This window comes from Nerophis lumbriciformis, linkage group LG37 (genome assembly GCF_033978685.3).
Source record: "Nerophis lumbriciformis linkage group LG37, RoL_Nlum_v2.1, whole genome shotgun sequence".
In the NCBI taxonomy this organism is placed as follows: domain Eukaryota; kingdom Metazoa; phylum Chordata; class Actinopteri; order Syngnathiformes; family Syngnathidae; genus Nerophis; species Nerophis lumbriciformis.
The window spans coordinates 12,654,935-12,680,447 of record NC_084584.2 but is presented as its reverse complement, the minus strand read 5'-3'; the positions used below and the strand labels follow the sequence as shown (position 1 = coordinate 12,680,447).

General features: G+C 41.2%; 1 protein-coding gene across 2 annotated transcripts in view; it reads right to left on the bottom strand.

The window, feature by feature from the left end:
* The window catches only part of fbxl2 (F-box and leucine-rich repeat protein 2), a 51,470-nt gene extending 28,596 nt beyond the window's left edge, over positions 1–22,874 (bottom strand). For both annotated transcript variants that reach the window (XM_061930858.1, XM_061930859.1), the window contains exons 1-2: positions 22,281–22,874; positions 7,826–7,887 (exon numbers count right to left, since the gene is read on the bottom strand). In XM_061930858.1, coding sequence (XP_061786842.1) covers positions 7,826–7,887; positions 22,281–22,310 — 92 coding nt within the window. In that variant the 5' untranslated portion in view covers positions 22,311–22,874. The remainder of the gene's footprint in view (positions 1–7,825; positions 7,888–22,280) is intronic.
* Positions 22,875–25,513: the final 2,639 nt, after the last annotated feature.

The following is a 25,513-nucleotide window of genomic DNA, read 5'->3' as shown; positions in this document are numbered from 1 at the left end:
AGCGGTGCAGCTCATTGAGCGGACAGTGCCAGCAGAAGAGGGGATTGAAGCCGCCTCTGAGCGCAAGGCTGGCTGCAGAGTGCCGGGAGGGTGGCTGGAAGGCTACCATCTACCCAGTGGAGGTTGGCTGCCGAGGGTACGTGGGGCTGTCAGCCACACGCTTTTTGAGGGACGCAGGAGTGACTGGCGGGAAGCTGAGGAAAGCCATAAAGGATTTGGCAGAGGAGGCCGAGAAATACAGCTTTTGGCTCTGGCTGAGGAGGAAGGACAGGAGCTGGGGAAAGAACAACTAATCCCGAGGGGGGAACATCTATCAGCTGCAGGGGTTGACAGGGAGACGTCTCTGTCAGTGCTCCGCCACCAGGAGACGTTCTAGTGATTAAGGGAGCGAAACGTCGAGGAATGGTGGTTCCTAGCTGATGACCCTGCAGCTGACCCGTGGGCACCGGAGGAGGTGCGACATGCAGCAATGCCAAGCAGGAAAGACCACCTACCTGTACATTGACTGAAGTTCTAGAAACCCCAGTGACTACTGTGAATAGGGCAGTTGGAGTCCAGGGAAGACTGGAGGACAGCCAGGAAAGACTGGATGGCAGCAGGGAAAGACCGCACAGGGAGTGGGCAGCTAGTTACCCAACCCACGAGTCTCTCGCAAGAGGGAAACCCACCTATAACTACGAAAAACAAGGAAAAAACAACCCGCAGGCCCTCCGAGAGGCGGGGTGGAAGATGGACCTAACAGGACGGACAACAAGGTAACGACGATTGCAACGGAAACAGACAACGAGAACACCGCAACTCCAGTTAATGAGAAGATCCTCCGAAAGTGTGCTTGCGGATGGGAAAAGGTGACCACGTACAGGGGACTGCGAATCCACCAGGGGAAGGCCAAGAGTGGTCAGAGAGGCCAACGGCAACCTTGCACCGCGACAGCGGGTGAGACAAGAGGGACCAGAAGCCAGGTAGAAAACCACAGCGCTAATGGACCCAACGTTGCTGAAAGCACAGAGGAAAAAAGCCCCTCGGTGGAGGCTGACCCCCCCACATGAGCACCAACACCCAATCCCCACCAGCTCACACAGAACAGAGCCACAAGCTGAGACCAAGAAACCAGCAAGAAGGAACAAGCTCGAGTGGCCGAAGTCAAACGAAGCAGAGGCATGGCGCACTTTGGATACAGACCTAATCAAGATGTCGAAGGAAAGGTTGCGCTGAGGTGTCGAAGCCAAGCTCAACCTGTTTGTATATAAAACATATTACATATTGTTATGAAGGTGTCTGTTACTATATTATACAGTCATGATCAAAAGTTTACATACACTTGTAAAGAACATAATGTCATGGCTGTCTTGAGTTTCCAATACTTTCTACAACTCTGATTTTTTTGTGATAGAGTGATTGGACCATGTACTTGTTGGTCACAAAAAATATTCATGAAGTTTGGTTCTTTTGTGAATTTATTATGGGTCTACTGAACATGTGAGCAAATGTGCTGGGTCAAAAGTATACATACAGCAATGTTAATATTTGCTTACATGTCCCTTGGCAAGTTGCACTGCAATAAGGCGCTTTTGGTAGCCATCCACAAGCTTCTGCTTGAATTTTTGATCACTCCTCTTGACAAAATTGGTGCAGTTCAGCTAAATGTGTTGGTTTTCTGACATGGACTTGTTTCTTCAGCATTGTCCACATGTTTAAGTCAGGACTTAAACCATTCTAAAACCTTAATTGTAGCCTGATTTAGCCATTCCTTTACCACTTTTGACGTGTGTTTGGGGTCATTGTCCTGTTGGAACACCCAACTACGCCCAAGACCCAACCTCCGGGCTGATGATTTTAGCTTGTCCTGAAGAATTTGGAGGTAATCTTCCTTTTTCATTGCCCCATTTACTCTCTGTAAATCACCAGTGGCAGCAAAACAGATCCAGAGCATACTACTACCACCACCATGCTTGACGGTAGGCTTGGTGTTCCGAGGATTAAAGGCCTCACCTTTTCTCCTCCAAACATATTACTGGGTATTGTGGCCAAACAGCTCAATTTTTGTTTCATCTGACCACAGAACTTTGCTCCAGAAGGTTTTATCTTGTGATGTCAGATGAAACAAATACTGAGGTGTTTGGCCACAATACCCAGCAATATGTTTGGAGGAGAAAAGGCGAGGCTTTTAATCCCAAGAAGACCATTCCTACCGTCAAGCATGATGGTGGTAGTATTATGCTCTGGGCCTGTTTTGCTGCCAATGGAACTGGTGCTTTACAGAGAGTAAATTGGACAATGAAAAAGGAAGATTACCTCCAAATTCTTCAGGACAAAACTAAAATCATCAGCCCGGAGGTTGGGTCTCGGGTGCAGTTGGGTGTTCCAACACGACAATGACCCCAAACACACGTCAAAAGTGGTAAAGGAATGGCTAAATCAGGCTATAATGAAGGTTTTAGAATGGCCTTCCCAAAGTCCTGACTTAAACGTGTGGTCAATGCTGAAGAAACAAGTCCATGTCAGAAAACCAACACATTTAGCTGAACTGCACCAATTTTGTCAAGAGGAGTGGTCAAAAAGTCAAGCAGAAGCTTGTGGATGGCTACCAAAAGCGCCTTATTGCAGTGCAACTTGCCAAGGGACATGTAAGCAAATATTAACATTGCTGTATGTATACTTTTGACCCAGCACATAATAAATACATAAAAGAAGCAAACTTCATGAATGCTTTTTGTGACCAACAAGGATGTGCTCCAATCACTCTATCACAAAAAAACAAGAGTTGTAGAAAGTATTGGAAACTCAAAAGAGCCATGATATTATGTTCTTTACAAGTGTATTTAAACTTTTGACCACGACTGTAGACTTGCAGTGTGTATATTGTACATATTATATATTGTTATGAAGGTGTCTGTTACTACATTATATATATACTTGCAATGTGTATATAAAACATCTTACATATTGTTATGAAGGTGTCTGTTACTGCATTATATATAGACTTGGGATGTGTATATAAAACATATTACATGTTGTTATGAAGGTGTCTGTTAATACATTATATACATATATACACTTGCAGTGTGTATATAAAACATTACATATTGTTATGAAGGTGTCTGTTACTACATTATAATTATACTTGCAGTGTGTATATTACTACATTATATATATAATTGCAGTGTGTATATAAACATATTACATATTATGAAGGTGTCTGTTACTACATTATATATATACTTGCAGTGTGTATATAAAACATTACATTTTTTATGAAGGTGTCTGTTACTACAATATATATATACTTGCAATGTGTATATAAAACATTAAATTTTGTTAAGATGTCTGTTACTGCATTATATATGGACTTGACATGTGTATATAAAACATATTACATGTTGTTATGAAGGTGTCTGTTACTAGATTATATATATACTTGCAGTGTGTATATAAAACATTACATATTATGAAGGTGTCTGTTACTACATTATATATATACTTGCAGTGTGTATATAAAATATTACATTTTGTTATGAAGATGTCTGTTACTACATTACATATAGACTTGCCATGTGTACATAAAACATTACATATTGTTATGAAGATGTCTGTTACTGCATTATATATAGACTTGCAGTGTGTATATTGTACATGTTACATATTGTTATGAGGGTGTCTGTTATTACACTATATATATATACTTAACCTACTCAGTGGCCTAGTGGTTAGAGTGTCCGCCCTGAGAACGGTAGGGCGGACACTCTAACAAACCCCGGCCGAGTCATACCAAAGACTATAAAAATGGGACCCATTACCTCCCTGCTTGGCACTCAGCATCAAGGGTTGGAATTAGGGTTTAAATCACCAAAAAATATTCCTGGGCGCGGCCACCGCTGCTGCTCACTGCTCCCCTCACCTCCCAGGAGGTGATCAAGGGTGATGTGTCAAATGCAGAGAATAATTTCGCCACACCTAGTGTGTATGTGACAATCATTGGTACTGTAACTTTAACTTTTTACTTGTAGTGTGTATACAAACATATTACATATCATGAAGGTGTCTGGTACTACAATAAATATATACTTGCAGTATGTATATAAAACTATTACATATTGTTATGAAGGTATCTGTTACTACATTATATATAGACTTGCAGTGTGTATATTGCACATATTACATATTGTTATGAAGGTGTCTGTTACTAGATTATACATATACTTGCAATGTGTATATAAACAATATTACATATTGTTATGAAGGTGTCTGTTACTACATTATATATAGACTTGCAGTGTGTATATTGCACATATTACATATTGTTATGAAGGTGTCTGTTACTGCATTATATATAGACTTGGGATGTGTATATAAACATATTACATGTTGTTATGAAGGTGTCTGTTACTGCATTATATATAGACTTGGGATGTGTATATAAAACATATTACATGTTGTTATGAATGTGTCTGTTACTACATTATTTATATACCTGCAGTGTGTATATAAAACATATTACATGTTGTTATGAATGTGTCTGTTACTACATTATTTATATACCTGCAGTGTGTATATAAAACAACTTACATATTGTTATGAAGGTGTTTGTTACTACATTATATATAGACTTGCAGTATGTATATTGTACATGTTACATATTGTTATGAAGGTGTTTGTTACTACATTATGTATATACTTGCAGTGTGTATATTGTACATATTACTTATTGTTATGAAGGTGTCCGTTACTACATTACATATAGACTTGCAGTGTGTATATTGTACATGTTACATATTGTGACATGTACATTACCATTCTGACTCAGCAGCCTCCATCGCCGCCCAGATTCGGTCAGTTCTGAGTTGCCATAGCAACCGTCCCAGGCCTTAACGACGAGACCCATCCAGCCATGCCTGAAGAGCCAGGTGTTTGCCAGCGAGTGTGAGCCTGCTTCATTAAAACCTCATTATGCACCATATATATATATATATATATATATATATATAGAAAAAAATGATTTTTTTTTTTTTTTTTAATTTGTTTTTTCCTGTGACTTACACTAAATTGTGAGACTATATTGCCTTCTTAGGTCTCTGAGGCCAGACTCTGTAAAGATCAAGGCAAAGAAATGCACGGTCGTAGACAACCGCCAGGTATCCCACCAGGCATCCCTCTTTTCTATGCTGCAAAGATGTCACTTTCTGGTCGCTTGCAGATCCGGAAGGATTGGCAAGAAGCGGCGTGAGAATAAGCGGAGTCAATAGCCTACTAATCAACACTGAAGGCAGGTGTGTAAGCTCAGGCGCTCCTAGCAACAAGAATGTAAACAAAGGAGGAGTCCGAGTGCTGGCAACAAACTAGGAACAACAAAACTAACACAGGACATGACCGGGAGAAACCGGTCACGACAGCACACTGTGCGGTCGTAATGTAACCAAGCGAGCGTCGTTAGCATTAGCTAATATGCTAACACAATTACGAGTGTCTGCGTTAGTATTAATGACTTACAATGGCATTCTTTGTGTATTGTTTCGTAAATTCACAGAGTCTGTTTAGCTGATTGGAGAGCTAGCTTGCGGAGCTAGTGTGGTCCCTGACGATGACTTCTGTTTTGTTTGATCAGCTGTTTTATTGCCCTGTTACGGACACCGTTTGGAAAAAATTAAGATAAGTACATATTTCTGTGTAAATAACTCATTTCACAACGTATATATCTGCGACTTATAGTCTGGTGCAGCCAGTATATGGAAAATACTTTTTGGGGTTCGACTTCTACACCGGAGCACTCTATAGTCTGGGAAATATGGTAAATACAGGTATAATGTGTGTATTAGTGTTGTCCCGGTACCAAAATGTATTTCGATACTTTTCGGTACTTTCATACTTTTACTATAAAGGGGACCACAAAAAACGCCATTATTGGCTTTATTTCAACAAAAAATCTTGGGGTACATTAAACATATGTTTCTTATTCCAAGTTTGTTCCTAAATAAAATAGTGAACATACAAGACAACTTGTCTTTTAGTAGTAAGTAAACAAACAAATACTCCTAATTTAGTCTGCTGACATACGCAGTAACATATTGTGTCATTTATCTACCTATTATTTAGTCAAAATGATTAAGGACAAGTGGTAGAAAATGAATTATTAACCTACTTGTTCATTTACTGTTAATATCTGCTTACTTTCTCTTTTAACATGTTCTAATAATGCATATGTTCCTTTTTGATTGTACTTAAATGTATAAGGTATTTATATTATTCACATGTGAATAATGCTCTATAATAGACTGTATTTATATTATTCACATGTGAATAATGCTGTATAATAGACTGTATTTATATTATTCACATGTGAATAATGCTGTATAATAGACTGTTATTTATATTATTCACATGTGAATAATGCTCTATAATAGACTGTATTTATATTATTCACATGTGAATAATGCTCTATAATAGACTGTATTTATATTATTCACATGTGAATAATGCTGTATAATAGACTGTATTTATATTATTCACATGTGAATAATGCTGTATAATAGACTGTTATTTATATTATTCACATGTAAATAATGCTGTATAATAGACTGTATTTATATTATTCACATGTGAATAATGCTGTATAATAGACTGTATTTATATTATTCACATGTGAAGGGATAAGCGGTAGAAAATGGATGGATGGATCACATGTGAATAATGCTGTATAATAGACTGTATTTATATTATTCACATGTAAAAAATACCCAAGTGTTTATTGTCTATTGTGAGTGAACTGTGGTGCTGAATTTCCCTCAGGGATCAATAAAGTACTTTCTATTCTATTCTATCTACACTTCTGTTAAAATGTAATAATCACTTATTCTTCGGTTGTTTGGATACTTTACATTAGTTTTGGATGATACCACAAATTTGGGTATCAATCCGATACCAAGTAGTTACAGGACCATACATTGGTCATATTCAAAGTCCTCATGTGTCCTGGGACATATTTCCTGACTTTATAAACATAATATACATTTTTTTTAAATGAAAAAAGATTTTGTGATGCTAAAAATATCCATATAATCATAATAGTATCGACTAGATACGCTCCTGTACTTGGTAACATTACAGTGGATGTCAGGTGTAGATCCACCCATGGCGTTTGTTTACATTGTGCGCCGGTGAGCTACGGTGTCTAGTGAAGCATGTTTAGCTATTCCTCATCCTGCAGTGATAATGATACTTGTAAGAAACTTACTTTATTTGTCACCATGGAGGCGAGGATTAGTGATTTAGAAGTAGCTAAAACACTGCCGACTGCGGGTGGACGTTAGCCGCTAGCTAGCTAGCCATGTCTTGAGGGAATAAAGCACCTCTTCCTGAGGGTGTTTCAGTGTGATAGCGTCACCTTTATCTTTAGGTTTTAAGCCAAAAGGCGTCCATTCTCCCTTTTCTGTCTACACACTGTCTGCTTGTAAGTACTCTGTGATTGTGCACTGCCGAACATGCTCCTCTGCTTGTAAACCAACAATGACATGACGTGACGACGACGACGGGGGACTGGTACTTTTTGGAGGCGGTATAGTACCGAATATGATTCATTAGTATCGCGGTACATTACTAGTACCGGTATACCATACAACCTTTGTGTGTATATACTGTTTCTGCTGATGTAGTTCTGTTGGAGTTGGAATAAAAAAAAAAAAAGGCTGATACTGATAAAAAGGGTCGATACCAATATATGTCAAAATGCCAAATATCGGCACCGATTATCGAACAGGCTTTACTTACTGGTAAGTACCAATGAGCTGAGCAAGTTGTGTTTTTTTTTTTCCCCGCATTAAAGGAAACTTACCTAAGAAGCAGCTCTTTGGGGAGCTTCTTGTTAATGGCGGCCTCATCGCTGTTTGAGAACACCTGCACACAACAAACACAACACAGTCATGTTTAGCTGACGCAGCCAAACACACACACACGCACACACACGCACGCTCGCAGAATCACTCAGTGTGTTGAATGCAAAAGTTGTGGCTTGTGCAGCCCTTTGAGACACTTGTGATTTAGGGCTATTATATACAAACCCCGTTTCCATATGAGTTGGGAAATTGTGTTAAGATGTAAATATAAACGGAATACAATGATTTGCAAATCATTTTCAACCCATATTCAGTTGAATGCACTACAAAGACAACATATTTGATGTTCAAACTCATAAACTTTTTTTTTTTTTGCAAATAATAACTTAAAATTTCATGGCTGCAACACGTACCAAGGTAGTTGGGAAAGGGCATGTTCACCACTGTGTTACATCACCTTTTCTTTTAACAACACTCAATAAACGATTGGGAACTGAGGAAACTAATTGTTGAAGCTTTGAAAGTGGAATTATTTCCCATTCTTGTTTTATGTAGAGCTTCAGTCGTTCAACAGTCCGGGGTCTCCGCTGTCGGATTTTACACTTCATAATGCGCCACACATTTTCGATGGGAGACAGGTCTGGACTGCAGGCGGGCCAGGAAAGTACCTGCACTCTTTTTTTACGAAGCCACGCTGTTGTAACACGTGCTGAATGTGGCTTGGCATTGTCTTGCTGAAATAAGCAGGGGCGTCCATGAAAAAGACGGCGCTTAGATGGCAGCATATGTTGTTCCAAAACCTGTATGTACCTTTCAGAATGAATGGTGCCTTCACAGATGTGTAAGTTACCCATGCCTTGGGCACTAATGCACCCCCATACCATCACAGATGCTGGCTTTTCAACTTTGCGTCTATAACAGTCTGGATGGTTCGCTTCCCCTTTGGTCCGGATGACACGATGTCAAATATTTCCAAAAACAATTTGAAATGTGGCCTCGTCAGACCACAGAACACTTTTCCACTTTGCATGAGTCCATCTTAGATGATCTCGGGCCCAGAGAAGCCGGCGGCGTTTCTGGATGTTGTTGATAAATGGCTTTCGCTTTGCATAGTAGAGCTTTAACTTGCACTTACAGATGTAGCAACCAACTGTATTTAGTGACAGTGGTTTTCTGAAGTGTTCCTGAACCCATGTGGTGATATCCTTTAGAGGTTGATGTCGGTTTTTTATACAGTGCCGTCCGTCTGAGGGATCGAAGGTCACGGTCATTCAATGTTGGAGTGATTTCTCCAGATTCTCTGAACCTTTTGATGATATTATGGACCGTAGATGTTGAAATCCCTAAATTTCTTGCAATTGCACTTTGAGAAACGTTGTTCTTAAACTGTTTGACTATTTGCCCACGCAGTTGTGGACAAAGGGGTGTACCTCGCCCCATCCTTTCTTGTGAAAGACTGAGCATTTTTTGGGAAGCTGTTTTTATACCCAATCATGGCACCCACCTGTTCCCAATTAGCCTGCACACCTGTGGGATGTTCCAAATAAGTGTTTGATGAGCATTCCTCAACTTTATCAGTATTTATTGGCACCTTTCCCAACTTCTTTGTTACGTGTTGCTGGCATCAAATTCTAAAGTTAATGATTATTTGCAAACAAAATTTTTTTTATCAGTTTGAACATTAAATATGTTGTCTTTGTAGCATATTCAACTGAATATGGGTTGAAAATGATTTGCAAATCATTGTATTCCGTTTATATTTACATCTAACACAATTTCCCAACTCATATGGAAACGGGGTTTGTAAATAAACATTGATTTATTGAAGACAATACCGCTATACCGGTTTTTTTTATGTGTCTTTTGTTACGCCTTAGTCGTGGATTGTTCTTCGAAGGTGCCAACGGAACGACAGGAAACGGCGTGCAGGTAAGAGTATGATTTATTCCTCACAAATCATGAAGGAACAACACAAACACAAGACAACAAACAATAAAACAAGCGTGCCTCTGGCACGGGAAGCTAACGGAATAGCTACACAGGGAAAGCCAAGGCGGAACTTAGCGCAAGAAACACAAGGAACAAACGTGACGTGTCGCATGACGGCAAACAAAAAGCACTGGACTGAGCGAGGCGAAAAGGCAGGACTGAATAACTCTCTGATTAGTGCCCGGGAACAGGTGAGCGTCCTGAACACTAATCAGAGGCAGGTGAAAACAATCAGCACCCAAGACGACCAAGAAACACAAAACAGGGGTGCTGAAACAGAACTAAAACTATAAGTGAATCAAAGCCTAAATAATCGTACACAAACTATGATCCGGGCCACTGATGACAGGCAAGACACAGGCCCCGCCCCTTGCGTGTTCACCTACGTAGGCTTGTCTGACGCACTGCGACAAACTTTTCAAAAGAATATAGCGTTCACTTTTGGCTCCCATCGCCCTATATCCTCTATATCAGTGTTTGTTAACCATAGGGCCGGGGGCCCCATTGTTGGGCCACCAAAAAATATCTGATTCTAAAGTGTGGTCAGTTGTAATACACTTTTCCACCACTTGTGGCAGTAATGAGAGTCTCAAACAAACAGAAATCTGTAGCTAGTCATCGAGAAGTTTTTGAAGCGCAAAACTTATGACTAAACTTTTTTCTTTGTATTATTTTATTATTATTATCATTAATTTAGTTAGAATTCATCTCATTTAACGCTGCCTGATTGTATGTACATTTATTTATCATCCGTTTTTATTCGTCCCTTCTTCTGCAGTGTATTTGATTATTATTTACTTGTGTAATCAGCCTGACCTAAGCCTTGATAATAATCTTTGTGATTAACACATGCGCTCATATCCTTTGACAAGGTTGTAAACCGTAGGTTACATATAATTATTGAATATGATTAAAATCAAGAGTAAGATTATATTTAAAGGTGGGCCCCGGGCCCCTCTATAATGGACAAGTTGGGCCCTGAGGACAAAAAAGGTTAAGAACCCCTGCTCTATATGACAGGAGGACCGCACTGTGGTATTAATAGAACTACTGCAACAAAGCTGGTCAAAGATCCTCTGTACAACAGGATATGCATACTGTGGTATTTATAGGACCTACTGCAACAAAGCCAGTCAAAGATCCTCTATATTACAGTAGGACTACACTACACAAAGATCCTCTATATGACAGTAGGACTACACTACACAAAGATCCTCTATATGACAATAGGACTACATTATACAAAGATCCTCTATATGACAGTAGGAGTACACTACACAAAGATCCTCTATTTGACAGGAGGACTACACAAAGATGCTCTTATGACAGGAGGACCGCACTGTGGTATTTATAGGACTGCAACAAAGCCAATCAAAGATCCTCTATATGACAGTAGGACCACACTACACAAAGATCCTCTTATGACAGGGTGATCGCAGTGTGGTATTTATAGGACTGCAACAAAGCCAGTCAAAGATCCTCTGTATGACAGTGGGAACGCACTGTGGTATATAGAGGACTGCAACAAAGCCAATCAAAGTTCCTCTATATGACAGTAGAATCCCACTACACAAATATCCTCTATATGACAGGAGGACCAACTAAACAAAGATCCTCTATATGACAGTACGACCACACTACACAAAGATCCTCTTATGACAGGGTGACCGCAGTGTGGTATTTATAGGACTGCAACAAAGCCAGTTAAAGATCCTCTGTATGACAGTGGGACCGCACTGTGGTATATAGAGGACTGCAACAAAACCAATCAAAGATCCTCTATATGACAGTAGAATCCCACTACACAAATATCCTCTATATGACAGGAGGACCAACTAAACAAAGATTCTCTCAATGACAGTACGACCACACTACACAAAGATCCTCTTATGACAGGGTGACCGCAGTGTGGTATTTATAGGACTGCAACAAAGCCAGTTAAAGATCCTCTGTATGACAGTGGGACCGCACTGTGGTATATAGAGGACTGCAACAAAACCAATCAAAGATCCTCTATATGACAGTAGAATCCCACTACACAAATATCCTCTATATGACAGGAGGACCAACTAAACAAAGATTCTCTCAATGACAGTACGACCACACTACACAAAGATCCTCTTATGACAGGGTGACCGCAGTGTGGTATTTATAGGACTGCAACAAAGCCAGTTAAAGATCCTCTGTATGACAGTGGGACCGCACTGTGGTATATAGAGGACTGCAACAAAACCAATCAAAGATCCTCTATATGACAGTAGAATCCCACTACACAAATATCCTCTATATGACAGGAGGACCAACTAAACAAAGATTCTCTCAATGACAGTACGACCACACTACACAAAGATCCTCTTATGACAGGGTGACCGCAGTGTGGTATTTATAGGACTGCAACAAAGCCAGTCAAAGCTCCTCTGTATGACAGTAGAACCGCACTGTGGTATATAGGGGACTGCAACAAAGCCAATCAAAGATCCTCTATATGACAGTAGGATCCCACTACACAAATATCCTCTATATGACAGGAGGACCAACTAAACAAAGATTATCTATATGACAGTACGACCACACTACACAAAGATCCTCTTATGACAGGGTGACCGCAGTGTGGTATTTATAGGACTGCAACAAAGCCAGTCAAAGACCCTCTGTATGACAGTAGGACCGCACTGTGGTATATAGGGGACTGCAACAAAACCAATCAAAGATCCTCTATAACAGTAGGATCCCACTACACAAATATCCTCTATATGACAGGAGGACCACACTAAACAAAGATCCTCTTATGACAGGAGGACCGCACTGTGGTATTTATAGGACTGCAACAAAGCCAGTCAAAATCCCTCCATGTGACCGGAGGACCACACAACACAAAGATCCTCTATATGAGGACAACACTAAACAGAGATACTCTTATGACGTGAGGACCGCACTTTGGTATTTATAGGATTGCAACAAAGCCAATCAAAGATCCTCTAAATGACATGTAGGACCACACAACACAAAGATCCTCTAAATGACAGGAGGACTACACTACACTAAGATCCTCTTATGACAGGAAGACTACACTAAACAAAGATCCTCTTATGACAGGAGGACCGCAGTGTGGTATTTACAGGACTGCAACAGAACAACTCAAAGATGCTCTATATGACCGGAGGACTAAACTACACAAATATCCTCTTATGACAGGAGGACTACACTAAACAAAGATTCTCTTATGACAGGAGGACAGCAGTGTGGTATATAGAGGACTGCAACAAAGCCAGTCAAAGATCCTCTATATGACAGTAGGACCACACTAGACAAAGATCCTTTTATGACAGGAGGACCACACTGAACAATGATCCTCTAATGACGGGAGGATCGCACTGTGGTATTTATAGGACTGCAACAAAGCCAGTCAAAGATCCTCTATATGACAGGATAGCCACAATGTGGTATTTATAGGACTGCAACAAAGCAGGTCAAAGATCCTCTATATGACAATAGGACCACACTAGACAAAGATCCTCTTATGACAGGAGGACCACACTAAACAAAGATCCTCTTATGACAGGAGGACCGCACTGTGGTATTTATAGGATTGCAACAAAGCCAGTCAAAGATCCTCTATATGACATGTAGGACCACACAACACAAAGATCCTCTATATGAGGACCACACTAAATAGAGATCCTCTTATCACATGAGGACCGCACTGTATAGGATTGCAACAAAGCCAATCAAAGATTCTCTATATGACAGTAGGACCACACAATACAAAGATCTCATATACGACAGGAGGACCACACTAAACAATGATCCTCTTATGACAGGAGGACCGCACTGTGGTATTTATAGGATTGCAACAAAGCCAGTCAAAGATCCTCTATATGACATGTAGGACCACACAACACAAATATCCTCTATATGACAGGACGACTACACTACCCAAAGATCCTCTTATGACAGGAGGACCGCAGTGTGTTATTTACAGGACTGCAACAAAGCCAGTCAAAGATCCTCTATATGACAGTAAGACCACACTAGACAAAGATCCTCTATATGAGGACCACACTAAATAGAGATCCTCTTATCACATGAGGACCGCACTGTATAGGATTGCAACAAAGCCAATCAAAGATTCTCTATATGACAGTAGGACCACACAATACAAAGATCTCATATATGACAGGAGGACCACACTAAACAATGATCCTCTTATGACAGGAGGACCGCACTGTGGTATTTATAGGATTGCAACAAAGCCAGTCAAAGATCCTCTATATGACATGTAGGACCACACAACACAAATATCCTCTATATGACAGGACGACTACACTACCCAAAGATCCTCTTATGACAGGAGGACCGCAGTGTGTTATTTACAGGACTGCAACAAAGCCAGTCAAAGATCCTCTATATGACAGTAGGACCACACTAGACAAAGATCCTCTATATGAGGACCACACTAAATAGAGATCCTCTTATCACATGAGGACCGCACTGTATAGGATTGCAACAAAGCCAATCAAAGATTCTCTATATGACAGTAGGACCACACAATACAAAGATCTCATATATGACAGGAGGACCACACTAAACAATGATCCTCTTATGACAGGAGGACCGCACTGTGGTATTTATAGGATTGCAACAAAGCCAGTCAAATATCCTCTGTATGACAGGATAGCCACAATGTGGTATTTATAGGACTGCAACAAAGCAGGTCAAAGATCCTCTATATGACAATAGGACGACACTACACAAATATCCTCTATATGACAGGAGGACTACACTACACAACAATACTCTTATGACAGGAGGACCGCACTGTGGTATTTATAGGACTGCAACAAAGCCAGTCAAAGATCCTCTATATGACAGGATAGCCACACTGTGGTATTTATAGGACCTACTGCAACAAAGCCAGTCAAAGATCCTCTATATGACAGGAGGACCGCACAACACAAAAATCCTCTAAATGACAGGAGGACCGCACAACACAAAGATCCTCTATATGACAGGAGGACCGCACAACACAAAGATCCTCTATATGACAGGAGGACCGCACAACACAAAGATCCTCTATATGACAGGAGGACCGCACAACACAAAGATCCTCTATATGACAGGAGGACCGCATTCAACAAAGATCCTCCATATGACAGAGTTCTTTCAGTGAGGCGATGACACCTATCAAGTACGAGGGGACAGGACTGCAGTCATCCCAGAGCGTTCCTCTGCAGGTGTGTGTCATGTGACTTCCCAGCGCCAGAAGAGCGACATTCCCCAGCAGGGAGTTCCTGAGCGCCGTCACGCTTCTTGTTTTCCTGCACAGTCCAAGGCCACGGTCTCAGGTGGTCTGCTCACCTGAGCCCACCTGTGCCAACATGCAGGACTGTGAGAGGTGCTCATGGTGGAGACAACACAGCAGGACTGGGATGGTGGCTGACGGGGGAAAACACACAATGGCCAAACACAGAAATGATCCGGCAAAACAAACAATAAACAACAACAGACAATAGTACACAACAACAAACACGAGCAATGGTAAAATGCTGACATGACATAAACGCTGCAGGCAGCAACATAAAAATGATGCAAATGGCCAAAACCCAAGAACAAGCGCATGGCAAGAAGTGCTGCAACTTGATGGGACAAACCACAACTTAACCATGTTGCTCTTTGAAATATTACATCTCAAGTCTTTCAAGACCGATATCCCTCAGTCCGGCAACACTGGATAACCTGGTAACTTCATGGTAGCCTGGTACGGGTTCTTGGTAGCCTGGTACCTTCTTGTTATTCTGGTACCTTGTTGGTAGCCTGGTAACTTCTTGGTAGCCTGGTACTCTCTTGGTAGCCTGGTAATTTCTTAGTAACCTGGTACTTCCTGGTAGCCTGGTAACTTTTTGATAGCCTGGTACCTGCTTCGTAGTTTGATAATGTTTTGGTAGGTTGGTACTTATTTCTGGTAGCCTGGTACCTTCTTGGTAGCCTGGTACCTTTTTGGTTGTCTGGTAACTGCTGGGTGGTCTAGTACTTGTTCCTGGTAGCCTGTTAACGTCTTGGTAGCCTGGTACTCGTTCCCAGTAGTCTGTTAACTTCTTGGTAGCCTGGTACTTGTTCCTGGTAGCCTGGTAACTTCTTGGTCACCTGGTACCGTCTTGGTAGTCTGGGACCAGCTTTGTAGTTTGGTAACTTATTGGTTGCCTGGTACTTGTTCCTGGTAACTTGTTAACTTCTTGGTAGCCTGATACCAGCTTTGTAGTTTGGTAACTTATTGGTAGCCTGGTACTTGTTCCTGGTAGTTTGTTAACTTCTTGGTAGCCTGGTACTTGTTCCTGGTGGCTTGGTAACTTCTTGGTAGCCCAGTACTTGCTAATGGTAGCCTTGTAACTTCTTGGTAGCCTGGTACTTGCTCCTAGTAGCCTGGTAACTTCTTGGTAGCCCGGTACTTATTCCTGGTAGCCTGTCACCTTCTTGGCAGCCTGGTACTTATTCCTGGTAGCCTGGTACTCTCTTGTTAGCCTGGTACCTTCTTAGTAGCCTGGTAACTTATTTGTAGCCTGGTAACCTCCTGGCAGACTGGCTATCTTTCTGGCAGACTGGCTAACTTTCTGGCAGACTGGCTAACTTTCTGGTAGACTGGTACCTTTATGTAGACTGGTATATAGACTTGCTCAATGGCCTTGTAGTTAGAGTGTCCGCCCTGAGATCGGTAGGTCGTGAGTTCAAACCCCGGCCGAGTCATACCAAAGACTATAAAAATGGGAGCCATTACCTCCCTGCTTGGCACTCAGCATCAAGGGTTTGAATTGGGGGTTAAATCCCCAAAATGATTCCAAAGCGTGGCCACTGCTGCTGCTCACTGCTCCCCTCACCTCCCAGGTGGTGAACATGGGAATGGGTCAAATGCAGAGGATAATTTCACCACACATAGTGTGTGTGTGACTATTGTTGAGACTTTAACTTCCTGGTAGACTGGTTAACTTCCTGGTTGCACGGTAACTTATTGGCCTGGTAACTTCTAGGTAGCCTGGTAACGTCCTGGTAAACTGCTAACTTACTGGTAGCCTGGCTAATGTCTTGGTAGCCCGGCAAAAGTCCTGGTCGGCTGACTAATGTCTTGGTAGCCTGGCTAATATCTTGGCAGCCTGGCTAACGTCCCGGTAGCCTGGCTAATATATTGGTAGCCTGGCTAATGTCCTGGTAGTCTGGCTAATATATTGCTAGCCTGGCTAATATATTGGTAGCCTGGTTAACGTCCTGGTAGTTTGGCTAATATATTGGTAGCCTCACTAATGTCCTGGTAGTCTGGCTAATATATTGGTAGCCTGGCTAATATATTGGTAGCCTGGTTAACGTCCTGGTAGCCTGGCTAATATATTGGTAGCCTCACTAATGTCCTGGTAGTCTGGCTAATATATTGGTAGCCTGGCTAATATATTGGTAGAATGGCTAATATATAGGTAGCCTGGCTAATGTCCTGGTAGCCTGGCTAATATATTGGTAGCCTGGCTAATGTACTGGTAGCCTGGCTAATATATTGGTAGCCTGGCTAATATATTGGTAGCCTGGCTAATATATTGGTAGTCTGACTAATGTCCTGGTAGCCTGGCTAATACATTGGTAGCCTGGCTAATGTCCTGGTAGCCTGGCTAATATATTGGTAGACTGGCTAATGTCCTGGTAGCCTGGCTAATGTCCTGGTAGCCTGGCTAATGTCCTGGTAGCCTGGCTAATATATTAGTAGCCTGGCTAATATATTGGTAGCCTGGCTAATGTCCTAGTAGCCTGGCTAATATATTGGTAGCCTGGCTAATATATTGGTAGTCTGACTAATGTCCTGGTAGCCTGGCTAATACATTGGTAGCCTGGCTAATGTCCTGGTAGCCTGGCTAATATATTGGTAGCCTGGCTAATGTCCTGGTAGCCTGGCTAATATATTAGTAGAATGGCTAATATATTGGTAGCCTGGCTAATGTCCTGGTAGGCTGGCTAATATATTGGTAGCCTGGCTAACGTCCTGGTAGCCTGGCTAATATATTGGTAGCCTGGCTAATGTCCTGGTAGCCTGGCTAATATATTGGTAGTCTGGTTAATATATTGCTAGCCTGGCTAATATATTGGTAGTCTGGCTAATGTACTGGTAGCCTGGCTAATATATTGGTAGTCTGGCTAACATCTTGGTAGCCTGGCTAATATATTGGTAGCATGGCTAATGTCCTAGTAGCCTGGCTAATATATTGGTAGCCTGGCTAATATATTGGTAGTCTGACTAATGTCCTGGTAGCCTGGCTAATACATTGGTAGCCTGGCTAATGTCCTGGTAGCCTGGCTAATATATTGGTAGCCTGGCTAATGTCCTGGTAGCCTGGCTAATATATTAGTAGAATGGCTAATATATTGGTAGCCTGGCTAATGTCCTGGTAGACTGGCTAATATATTGGTAGCCTGGCTAACGTCCTGGTAGCCTGGCTAATATATTGGTAGCCTGGCTAACGTCCTGGTAGCCTGGCTAATATATTGGTAGTCTGGTTAATATATTGCTAGCCTGGCTAATATATTGGTAGTCTGGCTAATGTACTGGTAGCCTGGCTAATATATTGGTAGTCTGGCTAACATCTTGGTAGCCTGGCTAATATATTGGTAGTCTGGCTAATATATTGGTAGCCTGGCTGACGTTTTTGATTGATTGAAACTTTTATTAGTAGATTGCACAGTGAAGTACATATTCCGTACAATTGACCACTAAATGGTAACACCCCAATAAGTTTTTCAACTTGTTTAAGTTGGGGTCCACTTAAATTGATAGATGATACAGATATATACTAGCCAATATATACTAACATCATAATACAGTCATCACACAAGATAATCATCAGAGTATATACATTGAATTATTTACATTATTTACAATCCGGGGTGTGGGATATGGGGGGTGTTAGGTTTGGTTGGTATCAACACTTCAGTCATCAACAATCAGCATCAACAATTGCATTATCAGAGAAATGGACATTGAAACAGTGTAGGACTGACTTGGTAGGATATGTACAGCAAGTAGTGGACATAGAGAGAGAGATCAGAAAGTATAAGAAAACGTGTCTACATTTGATTGTTTACATTTGATTATTTACAATCCGAAGAGGTATTATGTGGAACGGAGGGTGTTAGTTTGGGGTTGTAATTGACTGGAGGTGTTCTTTTAGTGCGGTTTTGAAGGAGGATAGAGATGTCCTTTCTTTTATACCTGTTGGGAGTGCATTCCATATTGATGTGGCATAGAAAGAGAATGAGTTAAGACTTTTGTTAGATCGGAATCTGGGTTTAACGTGGTTAGTGGAGCTCCCCCTGGTGTTGTGGTTATGGCGGTCATTTACGTTAAGGAAGTCCTGGTAGCCTGGCTAATATATTGGTAGCCTGGCTAATGTCCTGGTAGCCTGGCTAATATATTGGTAGCCTGGCAATGTCCTGGTAGTCTGGCTAATTTATAGGTAGCCTGGCTAACTTCCTGGTAGCCTGGCTAATGTATTGCTAGCCTGGCTAACGTCCTGGTTGTCTGGCTAATATCTTGGTAGCCTGGCTAATGTCCTGGTAGTCTGGCTAATATATTGGTAGCCTGGCTAATATATTGGTACCCTGGCTAATATATTGGTAGCCTGGCTAATGTCCTGGTAGCCTGGCTAATGTCCTGGTAGCCTGGCTAATATATTGGTAGCCTGGCTAATATATTGGTAGCCTGGCTAATGTCTTGGTAGTCTGGCTAACGTCCTGGTAGTCTGGCTAACGTCCTGGTAGCCTGGCTAATATATTGGTAGCCTGGCTAACGTCCTGGTAGCCTGGCTAATATATTGGTAGCCTGGCTAATATATTGGTAGCCTGGCTAATGACCTGGTAGCCTGGCTAATATATTGGTAGCCTGGCTAATGTCCTGGTAGCCTGGCTAATATATTGGTAGCCTGGCTAATATATTGGTAGCCTGGCTAATGTTTTTGTAGTCTGGCCAACGTCATGGTAGTCTGGCTAACGTCCTGGTAGCCTGGCTAATATATTGGTAGCCTGGCTAATATATTGGTAGCCTGGCTAATATATTGGTAGCCTGGTTAACGTCCTAGTAGCCTGGCAAATATATTGGTAGCCCGGCTAAAGTCCTGGTAGCCTGGCTAATGTATTGGTAGCCTGGCTAATGTCTTAGTAGTCTGGGTTAACGTCCTGGTAGTCTGGCTAACGTCCTGGTAGCCTAGCTAATATATTGGTAGCCTGGCTAACGTCCTGGTAGCCTGGCTAATATATTGGTAGCCTGGCTAATATATTGGTAGCCCGGCTAACGTCCTGGTAGCCTGGCTAATGTATTGGTAGCCTGGCTAATGTCTTGGTAGTCTGGCTAACGTCCTGGTAGTCTGGCTAACGTCCTGGTAGCCTAGCTAATATATTGGTAGCCTGGCTAACGTCCTGGTAGCCTGGCTAATATATTGGTAGCCTGGCTAATATATTGCTAGCCTGGCTTAAGTCCTGGTAGTCTGGCTAATATATTGGTAGCCTGGCTAATGTCTTGGTAGTCTGGCTAACGTCCTGGTAGTCTGGCTAACGTCCTGGTAGCCTAGCTAATATATTGGTAGCCTGGCTAACGTCCTGGTAGCCTGGCTAATATATTGGTAGCCTGGCTAATATATTGGTAGCCTGGCTTAAGTCCTGGTAGTCTGGCTAATATATTGGTAGTCTGGCTATTGTCCTGCAAAATGCTGACTAAGTGTTTGCGTCCAATATATATATTGGTAGCCTGGCTAATATATTAGTAGCCTGGCTAATGACCTGGTAGCCTGGCTAATGTCCTGGTAGTCTGGCTAATATATTGGTAGCCTGGCTAATGTCTTTGTAGTCTGGCCAACGTCCTGGTAGTCTGGCTAACGTCCTGGTAGCCTGGCTAATATATTGGTAGCCTGGCTAATATATTGGTAGCCTGGTTAACGTCCTAGTAGCCTGGCAAATATATTGGTAGCCCGGCTAACGTCCTGGTAGCCTGGCTAATGTATTGGTAGCCTGGCTAATGTCTTGGTAGTCTGGCTAACGTCCTGGTAGCCTAGCTAATATATTGGTAGCCTGGCTAACGTCCTGGTAGCCTGGCTAATATATTGGTAGCCTGGCTAATATATTGGTAGCCTGGCTTAAGTCCTGGTAGTCTGGCTAATATATTGGTAGTCTGGCTATTGTCCTGCAAAATGCTGACTAAGTGTTTGCGTCCAATATATATATTGGTAGCCTGGCTAATATATTAGTAGCCTGGCTAATGACCTGGTAGCCTGGCTAATGTCCTGGTAGTCTGGCTAATATATTGGTAGCCTGGCTAATATATTGGTAGCCTGGCTAATGTCTTTGTAGTCTGGCTAACGTCCTGGTAGCCTGGCTAATATATTGGTAGCCTGGCTAATATATTGGTAGCCTGGTTAACGTCCTAGTAGCCTGGCAAATATATTGGTAGCCCGGCTAACGTCCTGGTAGCCTGGCTAATGTATTGGTAGCCTGGCTAATGTCTTGGTAGTCTGGCTAACGTCCTGGTAGTCTGGCTAACGTTCTGGTAGCCTGGCTAATATATTGCTAGCCTGGCTAATATATTGGTAGCCTGGTTAACGTCCTAGTAGCCTGGCAAATATATTGGTAGCCCGGCTAACGTCCTGGTAGCCTGGCTAATGTATTGGTAGCCTGGCTAATGTCTTGGTAGGCTGGCTAACGTCCTGGTAGTCTGGCTAACGTCCTGGTAGCCTAGCTAATATATTGGTAGCCTGGCTAACGTCCTGGTAGCCTGGCTAACGTCCTGGTAGCCTGGCTAATATATTGGTAGCCTGGCTAATATAACGTCCTGGTAGCCTGGCTAATATATTGGTAGCCTGGCTAATATATTGGTAGCCTGGCTTAAGTCCTGGTAGTCTGGCTAATATATTGGTAGTCTGGCTATTGTCCTGCAAAATGCTGACTAAGTGTTTGCGTCCAAAGACCATCAAGAGCAGCTTGTGTTGACACCACAGCTGCCAACGTGCAGCCCACCCGCCAGGGCAGCTACTTTGTGTCTAATCTAGCGGCTGGTTAATATGGGATAATGATTTAATTGGATCACGTGACCAGACACCAATTAGCATGTGTCAACAATGCGCCATGTTAGTGCTGCAATGGAAGGCATGGACGGATCTGGCAAGATAATGTCTGTCATCTTCTAACACCATTGTGTGATCCAAATGCAGCTTGTGTTGATATGCAGCCCACCTCCGCCCACCCCGCCGGGAGACGGTCACCTGAGGCGACCGTGGCCGCCAGCGCGGCCCCTCCAGCCCGAATAAAGAAGTGCACATGTACAAATATATATGTATAAATATTATAAGTATGTGTCATAGGACTGACACCCAGCACGTCGCCACCGCAGGCCCACTCCCACTCCCACGTCTGGCGGCCGACGAGCCATGAGTCGGGCGGCGGTCCTACCTCGAAGCGGCTCTTGGTGATGCCGTTCATGTCTGCGGCGTCCCCGCTCGCCAGCCGAGCCGCTCGGCGCAGCTGTCTCCTCTGTCGCCCTTTTATTTTCGCTTCGGTTTAGGCGTCGGTGCGGGGGGCGAGCCGAGCCGAGTCGAGCCGAGCCGGAGTCCACCCCCTCCTCCTTCCGCCGCCGCCGCCGCCGCGTCTCCGTCTTCCCCTGCCGGCCGCTGGCAGGGCTCCCGTCGCCCGGGCGTAGGGCGAGAGCGGTGCGGGTGCTCCGGGGAGGCCGTGAACGTCGCTCTTGTCGCAGGCCGGCGGCTCCCCAGCTCGCCGTCTCATCGCAGGACTAACAAAACAACAATAATAACATGGACGCTCGGTCACGTGACTTCACTTCCGCCTCCGCCGTCCACATCGCCACGGCAAAGACGAGCTGTTGAAAGGAGCAGCTTATTCCTCCCCGGACGAGCGCACGCCGACACAAAATGGACTCCCGGCGTTAACGTGCACGACGCGTCGTCTTCACTTTGTCACTCGTCAGGAGAATGAAACCGAAAAGCTCCTCGACGTTTTTGCTGTTTACTTGCCGTCCAGGAAGAAGAAGGCGGGGCCTCGGTGACGTCATTGCTGAGGGACGAACCCGCGTGGTGGATTTGTTTTGATTGCTACTTTCCATCTTTCCTTGATGAATGTGCACCCTTTTTGATACTTTCCCTCGTTATTTGCTACTTTTAATCCTTCCTTTATGTATTGATACCCTTATTTGCTACTTTACATCTTTATTTTATGAATGTATACCCTTATTTGCTACTTTCCATCTTTATTTTATGAATGTATACCCTAATTTGCTACTTCCATCTTTATTTTATGAATGTATACCATTATTTTCTACTTGTCATCTTTATTTTATGAATTTATACCCTTATTTGCTACTTTCCATTTTTATTTTATGAATTCATATCCTTAGTTGCTACTTTCCATCTTTATTTTATGAATGTATACCCTTATTTGCTACTTTTCATCTTTATTTTATGAATTTATACCCTTATTTGCTACTTTCCATTTGTATTTTATGAATGTATATCCTTATTTGCTACTTTCCATCTTTATTTTATGAATGTATACCCTTATTTTCTACTTTTCATCTTTATTTTATGAATTTATACCCTTATTTGCTACTTTCCATTTTTATTTTATGAATTCATATCCTTATTTGCTACTTTCCATCTTTATTTTATGAATGTATATCCTTATTTGCTACTTTCCATCTTTATTTTATGAATGTATACCCTTATTTTCTACTTTTCATCTTTATTTTATGAATTTATACCCTTATTTGCTACTTTCCATTTTTATTTTATGAATTTATATCCTTATTTGCTACTTTCCATCTTTATTTTATGAATGTATACCCTTATTTTCTACTTTTCATCTTTATTTTATGAATTTATACCCTTATTTGCTACTTTCCATTTTTATTTTATGAATTCATATCCTTATTTGCTACTTTCCATCTTTATTTTATGAATGTATACCCTTATTTGCTACTTTCCATCTTTATTTTATGAATGTATACCCTTATTTTCTACTTTTCATCTTTATTTTATGAATTTATACCCTTATTTGCTACTTTCCATTTGTATTTTATGAATGTATATCCTTATTTGCTACTTTCCATCTTTATTTTATGAATGTATACCCTTATTTTCTACTTTTCATCTTTATTTTATGAATGTATACCCTTATTTGCTACTTTCCATTTTTATTTTATGAATTCATATCCTTATTTGCTATTTTCCATCTTTATTTTATGAATGTATACCCTTATTTGCTACTTTCCATCTTTATTTTATGAATGTATACCCTTATTTTCTACTTTTCATCTTTATTTTATGAATTTATACCCTTATTTGCTACTTTCCATTTTTATTTTCTGAATTTATATCCTTATTTGCTACTTTCCATCTTTATTTTATGAATGTATACCCTTATTTGCTACTTTCTATCTTTATTTTATGAATGTATATCCTTATTTGCTACTTTCTATCTTTATTTTATGAATTCATGCCCTTATTTGCTCATTCAAATTTTTAAAATTAATTTATACCTTTTTTTGTTAATTTCCATTTTTATTTTATGAATGTATACCCTTTTTTGTTACTTTCCATCGTTATTTAATGAATTGTAACCCTTATGTTAACCCTTATTTGCTAATTTCCATTTTTATTCTATGAATTTATACCCCTATATGCCAAAATATCAATGTTACGCTCACTTTCTCTGATTTTCTCATACATATTCAGTGGGCCAATTACATATTTAATCCTGTTATAATTTATAGTCGTACTAATATATATATACATGCAGTCCTACTGTTTGTTGTAAACAAAACACATGTCAAAACAAAGTAAAATAACATAATAAAAGAAAAGACATTTGTTGTTTTGTTTTTTAAACAACTAAACCGTATAGATGTTCCAAGAGGGATTCAAACCTGCGCACTGTGTGGCACATGTACACCACTACCCACCGTGCAGCCAGAATCCATGACAGTCTAGTGTGTGAACAATATATACAGTACTATACAAAGGTGAGTACACACCTGACATGTATGCTGACATCCTTTAGAAATGATAGAAAGTAGAGTAGTCAGTGTACAGCTTGTACAACAGTTTGCATTTACTGGACAAAAATGTTGTGTATTGGGTAGTTTCTGTGGAGGTTCATTTGTGTCTTTAGCTATGAAAGCTTTTTTTTTACTCCGAATTTATGCAACTGAATTTTTTTATTTTTGTTAACTGATTTTCTTTACATCAAATTATGCCGACAATTTCATAAACTTTTCATTTAATTTAATTTCATAATTGTATTTAATTTACCGGAAGTAAGTCTTGTGTTTTGAAGCAACAAATATTTCTGCAATTAATTTTTATACACTGACTTTTAACAAAATGAATTTTTAAACACAAAAATGTTGTTCACAACTTTTGATTTGTCTGTTAAATGAAATTATGAAATTGAAAATGTAATCAAATTGTCAGCAGAATTTGCTCAGTTTAAATTTAGTGTAAAAAAAAAAAGCTTTGGTGATAAAGACCGAAATTAACCTTCATATAAATTGTCAGCATAATTTGATTAAACGAGTGAGCACATTTTATATTAATTGTCAGCAGAATTTGCTCAGTTACATAAATTCAGTGTCAAAACAGCAAATTAACGTTCATAATTTCATTAAATAAACA